Genomic DNA, 7,086 nt, shown 5'->3' on the forward strand with positions numbered 1-7,086 from the left:
TGACCTCCACGCCCACACTTCTCCCCAGTACCCACTTGTTGACCCTCCTGAGCCACCCACAGGTATAAAAATCAACGGCTCACCCTCAAAGATAAATTAGCTCTCTGGACTGACAGCAAAAATTAGCTAAAATAATGTGCAATTGGCATTTCTTCTAACCCAGCAATTCCACTGTTACCTACGATTATCATCATCATCCCCATTTTAAAGATTGGGAAACTGAGGCAGAGAGCAGTGACTCAACTTTTTTTTTTTTTTGAGGAAGATGAGCCCCGAGCTAACTACTGCCAATCCTCCTCTTTTTGCTGAGGAAGACTGGCCCTGAGCTAACTCCATGCCCATCTTCCTCTACTTTATACGTGGGACGCCTACCACAGCATGGCTTTTCAAGCAGTGCCATGTCCGCACCCAGGATCCAAACCAGCGAACCCCCGGCCCAGGGAGAAGTGAAACGTGTGAACTTAACCACCGAGCCACCAGGCCAGCCCCTCGACTTGTTCTTATTCCCAGAGGCTGGGAATTTCTATATGCTGAGCACCCAGGTACCCCAGCCCCCAGAATCCATGTATTTTATGGCTCCCCTCACCTCCCGCAGAGAAAAGCACAGACCAGGGGGCCCCCAGGAAGACCACAGCACACTGTCTGAAACAGCAAAAACACAGAAACAACCTAAACGTCCATCCACAGGGACAGGAATAAAAGGGAGAAAAGAAACCATTTATTCATACTACGGAATACTACACAGAAGATGAAAAAGAGCCAGATCTCTATGGAGCAACATAGACGGACGTCACAACCCAAATCCGGAGTGAAAAAAGCAAATGAGCAGTCTGGAAACATCTCTGCACCGAGCTTCCAGAAAGCCCGACGACGTAGGAAGACGAATTCATTTCTTCACAGGGAAACTTACTTGTTGCCCTTCTCATTTGCTTTTTCCTTTTTTCCAGGCAAATGATTGAATTCATGGTTTTAAATTTCACCTGAGAAGGTGTCTAGTCGTTGAAGAAAAATATCATGAGCTTACTGTTTGGAAATTTAACTAAGATGTTGTTTGAAAATAAAAAGTTTCCAATAAATTTCTGGAATTTTCAGACACTCTGCTTTAAACACACACACACACATACACACACACACACACACACACACAGCCCTGTATTATCTATGTAAGAGCAATTTTAAAAACAGCTGGGGAAACTGAGGAAATATGTCAACTAAAGGCAGCGTGGCACGCTCGATTGGATTCTGGCACAGAAATAGGACATTAATGGAAAAACTGATGAAATTCAAACAAAGCCTGGAGTTTCGTTAATCCTAACAGACCAGTGCTGGTGCTTTAGTTTTGACAAACGGCCTTGATAATGCACAGTGGGTTACAGTAGATAATTAACAGTAGGGGAAACTGGCCAAGGTATCGGGAAGTCTTTGTACGACGGTTGAACTTTTCTATAAATATAAAACTAGTCTAAAATAAGAAGTGTACTTTAAAAAAATCTGGAAGGTTCCTCCCATGCTTATCAACAGGAGAGGTCCCGAATTGTCGGAAGGGTGGCTAAAAGGGCGTCAGTCTTATCTAAAACGGGATAAATATTTGTTTCAAGCCAAACGTATTCGGCTACTCCTTGTGCAATTCAAATTAATGGAAAACACGTTTCATAAAGAGAAAAAGGCCTCCTCCCTGATCGGAGGTGTATGAGTTTTACTTTTTCTCCTAAATCGCAGGTTCTCAATGGAGCAGGAAGCCGAGATGCACCCCGCGCGGGCTGTGGGGGCTCAGGGGAGTGGAGACCCCTTTGGGCCCGAGCTTCTCCACAGGCAGAGGGACAGAGCCAGCCTCCCCAGCCCCCTCACCCAGGTCAGGGATCCAGTGGAAGGCGGTTCCAGGGCTGGGAGGACGACATCCCCAGAGCGTCTGCCCTCCCCGGCCTCAACGCTCCCGTCTGCGAGACGGGGTGAGGAGCAAGGCTCCCCGCAGGGCTGCTGCGAGCAAGCAGGGCTTGCGCCCCCAGTAGCTGCCGGATCCAGGCAGAGGCCGCTTCCACCCGGGTCACAGCGAGCCTGTCCACGCACCCACTCCCCACCCGCAGACCCTCGGCCTCCCTGGAACCCCCCGCAAGTCCAGCCCTCGCGCTCCGGGCCCAGCGATGGGTGATCAGCCCCCCGGGACCTACCCAGGGGGTCCTCGCCCCTTCCCGCGCCGCCCCTCTCCACTTGGAGCCCTCTTTGCGGGGTCGGGGGCTGGCGGGCCGGGGCGGGGGCGGCGGCCGGGGACACTCACCGCGCGCGCCGACGGCTCAGCAGCAGCAGCAGCAGCAGCAGCGCGGCCAGGAGCCCGAGGAGCACAGCCCAGGACATGGCACGGCCGGCGGCGAGGATGCGGCGGCCGAGCGCGGGACTCCGCGGGGCTGGCTCCGGGGCCCACCCAGGTGCTCCCTCCGCCCCGCGGCCGCCCCTCCCCGGTCCCTCCCCGCCGGCCGGCCCGCCGAGGGCGGGGGGCGGGCCGCGGAGCCGTCCCTGGTCGGCAGAGCCCCCTCCCCTCCTCTCGGGCGGGGACAGGCCCCCACCCCCTGGGCCAGGGGGCGGGGGGGGGGGCGCGGGGAGGGGCGTTGTGGGATGGAGGCGGAGAAGGATGTAGGGGGACGGGACGGGAGATGTAGGGGAAAGGCGGGGTATGTGCAGGGAGGGAGGGATTGGGGGGGGGAGGGAGGGGGAGGGAATATCAGGGAAGAAAGGATGATGGGGAAGGAACCGGAGTATGAGGAGGGCAGGGTGACCTGGCGGGAGAGGAGAGAATGTGGTGGGAGAGCAAGAGGGGCCTTTCCACCACTTTCCACCTAAATAGTCTCCCCCGCCGAGGGCCCCTGCTCATCCCGCCCCAGACCAGTTAGAGGCCTTGAGATTCCTAGCCTGTTGGACCCGGCTGGGTTGGGGGGCTGGGCTGTACCGCACCGTGTATTACCTTCAATAACTGTAACGAAGGGGTAAGAGCCACTGGGGCCTGGGCTCCGAGTGCCCGTGTCGTCAGCTGCTGTGAGGGACAGACAAATGAGTGTAAAGCGCACATCCCTGTACCTGGAGCATAGTAGGCTCAGGGTACGGTGGCCGTTGTCGAGATTGCCTGGTGCCTAGGGTGCCAGCCTCCTGTGCAGGTGCCTCTGCAAGAGAGCACCCTTGGGTGCTGGGGGAGAACCTGGGCTCCCAGCTGGAAGGCCTGGGCCTCACTCCAGGCTCACCACTCCCTACACCCGCCCCCACCTGCCCCCATTTATACCCTGGAAAGCGGGCGCAGGTAACTTACCCTGTCTGAGACCACTTCCTTACCTGGGGACAGACAGGGCCCAGCTGTACTCCCCCCGGGGTTAAGAGGAGTGGATGAGAGCTGGTCAGTAAGAGGAGGCTGCAGACGATGGAGCGCTTGGCACCTGTAAGTGTGGTGAGACAGCGGGCAGAGCGTGGATGTGGAACCCAGAAGGTCTGGTTCTGATCTTGTCTCTGGCTCGCTGCTGGGCGGGCCTAGGCAGCTTTCATTTCGTCTTCCCAACAGCCCTCTCAAGGAGCCCCATTTCTTCCTGGTCTCCTGGCTTCTGCCCTCATCCCACTACAGTCCATTCTCCCCACGGCAGTTGGAAGGATCCTGCTGGAACCTAAGTCAGATCCTGTAACTGAACCCTGCTCAGTACCCTCCATGGCTCCACCTCACTCAGAGCACAGCCCAAGTCCTTGCAAGGCCCTACAAGGACCAGCATGGTCTACCCCCTCCTGCTTTACCTCTCTGACCTCGTGTCCCCCTACTCTCTCCCTCACCCACTCTGCTCCAGCCACACTCATCTCCCATCCTTCCCTAAATGTGCCAACCATCCTCCTACCTCAGGGCTTTTGCACTTGCTATTCCCTCTGCCTGGAATACTCTTTTATTGGAGACTTGCACAGCTGGCTCTTTTTGTCACTTCCCTTGTCCTTCTGTCTCTGCTCAACGGTCGCCTCCTCAGAGAAGCCCTCCCTGACCGCCTGGTCTAAAGCAGTCACTTTAGTCACTCTCTAGTGCCTTAACTTGGTTGTTTGTTTGTTTTTGATAGTACTTAACATTTCCTGCTATCATATTAGAGATTCATTTATCTGCCTGTTTAATGTCAGCTGTCAAGGCAGCTGGATGGCCTCGTGTGGCCTCAGCAGATTGAGAACATTAAGAGGCAAGAAGAGCTTCCTGAACCTCTTGTTTATTTATCCAGCTTATTCCCCGGCAGAGCCAACAATCCCAAAAAGGCCAGAGGACAGGCCTGGAGGATTTTCTCCAAATTTGGGGAGCCCCAGGGGGCAGCCTTCCGTCAGCAGGAATGGGGCTGAGTTGAGGAGTCAGTGACCTAATCCGGGTGACACTCAGCTCCGGGTACCTGACACACAGTGAGCGCTGGGGACAGTTCTCTGCCGTTAGCGCTTGTTCCAGTGTGGCCTCTCACCGCGTGTGCGATCCGGGCTTGGTCTTGGTTTTCTCATCTGAAAAATGGGAAAACCAGTTCCTCCCTCACAGGAGTGTCATGAGGACGGAATCACATGATGAGAGGGTGAAGTCACCCAGCACGGGGCCCGGCACACAGCAGGTGCTCAATAAATGTTAACTCTTCGACCCCACACCCCTGGCTTGAGTTCACAGTGGTGTCACCTCAGTTCAAATCTCTCCCTAAGAGCATGTCCCTCTTCCCCCACCAACCCAGGGGCAAAATCCCCCAGGGAAGGAGACCAGCTGTCCACACACCCAAGAGACAAGAATGTGTTGGGGCCCCTGGCTCCCCCCTTGCTGACAGAACCCGATTTTGTTCAGGAATCGAGCAGGTGTTTTGGAAGACGGTCCCTCTCTGCTCCTCGGAAACCAGGGAATGAGCCGCTCCTGGTCTGAGCCAGCCTGGGAAGTCCCTCTTTGCCAGAGATTGGTCTGAGGGTGGCCGTGGGGGTGCCTTCTGGACATCTGTTTGGGCCTTCTGGGACATTTTGTCCTCCCTCTTGCCTCCTTTTCTTTGGGGACCATTGCGTGAGGACGTGATGGTGGGAGTGACGTGAGGGGAGGCCAGGAAAGTCGCAGAGCCCCAGACCAGAGCTGCAGAGTAACCGTCCCTGAACCGCCTACCTCTGGACTCCCTGCTCAATGAGATAATCAAATGTCTATGTTGCTCAGAACCGTGAGTCAGACTTTCTCTTACTTGCGGCCAAAAACATTCCTAAGACGACCTTCCAGTTACGTCCATGGTAAGGGCTGTATGAGCTAACACTGCATCTGGAGCACCTTTCCCAGCGCCAGCCGTGGCGAGCATCCAGAAGGGTCCGTTCGTCTTATTATTCTTAGTTTTCTTACAACTCAGCTTTTCGACATTTATCAGGCTGACTGGACGTCCAGCCCTGGCTGCGGCATCTTGCAGAAACAGGAAGGGCTCTGACAAGGCAGAGATTTCAAACTCCCCCGACCCACGTGGACCGACGGGGTCCTGCTGAGGGCGCGGACGGTATGGCCTCAGGAAGGAAGCTGAGGGAAGACGACCCTGGGGGTGACCCCTGCAGCCCCTGCTGAAAGGGCTGGAACACACAAGGGCTTGAGTCACTGTGTGACCCTGAGCAGGTCGTTTGCCTCTCTGAGCCTCAGCTGCCTGATCTGTGCAGCGGGCGTGTTGCTGGGAGCGGTGATGGCAGGGGGTCGCCTGGCAGGGTTCAAAGCCTTCATCTGGGAGGTGCGGACTCTCAGGAAGTTCCTCCTTCCGTCCAGCTCTGCTGGGGGCTGCCACCCAGAGACAAGAGTCCGGACATTGTCCTGTAGGAGTCTCAGTGTGTCCAGATGTCCGCTGTCCAGCAGAGACAAGACATCTGGGCCACTCTCCAGTCCCGCCCAACCTCCGCTCTCTTATCTGGCTGCTGTGGAGTCATGAGGATAATGTCAAGACCCGACTCCCTCAGAAAATGGGGGACTTTGTCTGGGAAAGCGCAGCCCTTTCCAGCCAGCACCCGCACTCTCTCTCCCCAGGGACTGGGTCTGGCTCATGTCTGTATCTGAAAGGCCACAACAAATTGTGTCAGGAAAGGAAACCGCAAAGTGTGTTTTCCTCTTCAAAGCTGAAAGGCAGCCCCATCAGAGAGGGGCAGTTTTAAACATTTTTGTTATTATAGTTCTATCTTTAGTTGGTAATTTATGCCATTTCAAATGCTTTTTCCTATTAACTCATCTAATCCCCACAAGATCCTATAAAATGGGTACTATTGTTATTACTGATTCGCAGATGGTGAAACCAAGGCCCAGAGAGGTTCAGTAGCGCACCCAAAGTCACACAGTACTTCTTTTGATAGGTTAGAGCATGGGAATCTGATGCTCTTAGAACAGGCTAGTTCTCTCCCGCTCCCCCCACCCCCCGTGTGGTGTGAACGCACCCCAAGCTTTCCCACCTCCACACCTTTACTCTCGCTCTTTACCTGCCTGCAAGCCCCCTCTTTCTCTTCCTTTTGGTTGATCCAAATCTGTTATGGGGAGGTGTCTTAGTCCAAGTCCTCTGAGAGAGCCAAGATGAGATGAGACATACAGGAGATTTGTGGAGGAAAATGCCGGGGTGGGAAGTGAGCAGGGAGCCAGAGGAGGCTGGAGAAAGGGAAGGAAGGAAGGATTGGTTGGTTGTAGACTACAGTGCAGTTCTGAGAAAGCTCGGCAAGGCTGCCAGGAAGTCCTCAGCCTCCAGAGGGGTCCTGTCTCTCTGGGGACTGGGCCTGCTCAGGATCCCTGCGCCCTCTGTGATCAACCGGGAGCAGCCCCTGGGAAGCGCGGCCTCCCCTCAGCTGTGAGGTTGACGCCATGGTCAGTCTGTCAGTTAGGCTCCAGGCAGGAGGCCTGAGAAGCGCATTCTCACAGCCGCTGAAGTAGGGAAGGACAGATGCTATCTACAACCACCAAAAAAACAACAGCGCTGACTATATGCACCGCCATAGGCACAAACCTTATCAGTGCAGGAGTAAATTCTTCCACTTAGAGAGGGGGGAGGGGGAGGAGAGACCAAAGCTGCAAAATTTCTGTATTTTCTGTGCTGCTAAAGAGAGGGCGGCAAACTCCAGTCTTCAAGC

At 55.1% G+C, this 7,086-nt stretch overlaps 1 protein-coding gene across 2 annotated transcripts in view; it reads right to left on the bottom strand.

The window, feature by feature from the left end:
- The window catches only part of PTGIS (prostaglandin I2 synthase), a 43,576-nt gene extending 41,039 nt beyond the window's left edge, over positions 1-2,537 (bottom strand). The window contains exon 1 of one of the 2 annotated variants that reach the window (XM_070589416.1): positions 2,276-2,537. In XM_070589416.1, the coding sequence (XP_070445517.1) occupies positions 2,276-2,352 (77 nt within the window). In that variant the 5' untranslated portion in view covers positions 2,353-2,537. The remainder of the gene's footprint in view (positions 1-2,275) is intronic. The other variant, XM_070589417.1, reaches the window with a different exon arrangement.
- Between the last annotated feature and the right edge of the window lie 4,549 nt (positions 2,538-7,086).

The sequence above is a fragment of the Equus przewalskii genome, chromosome 21, assembly GCF_037783145.1.
Source record: "Equus przewalskii isolate Varuska chromosome 21, EquPr2, whole genome shotgun sequence".
NCBI lineage: Eukaryota > Metazoa > Chordata > Mammalia > Perissodactyla > Equidae > Equus > Equus przewalskii.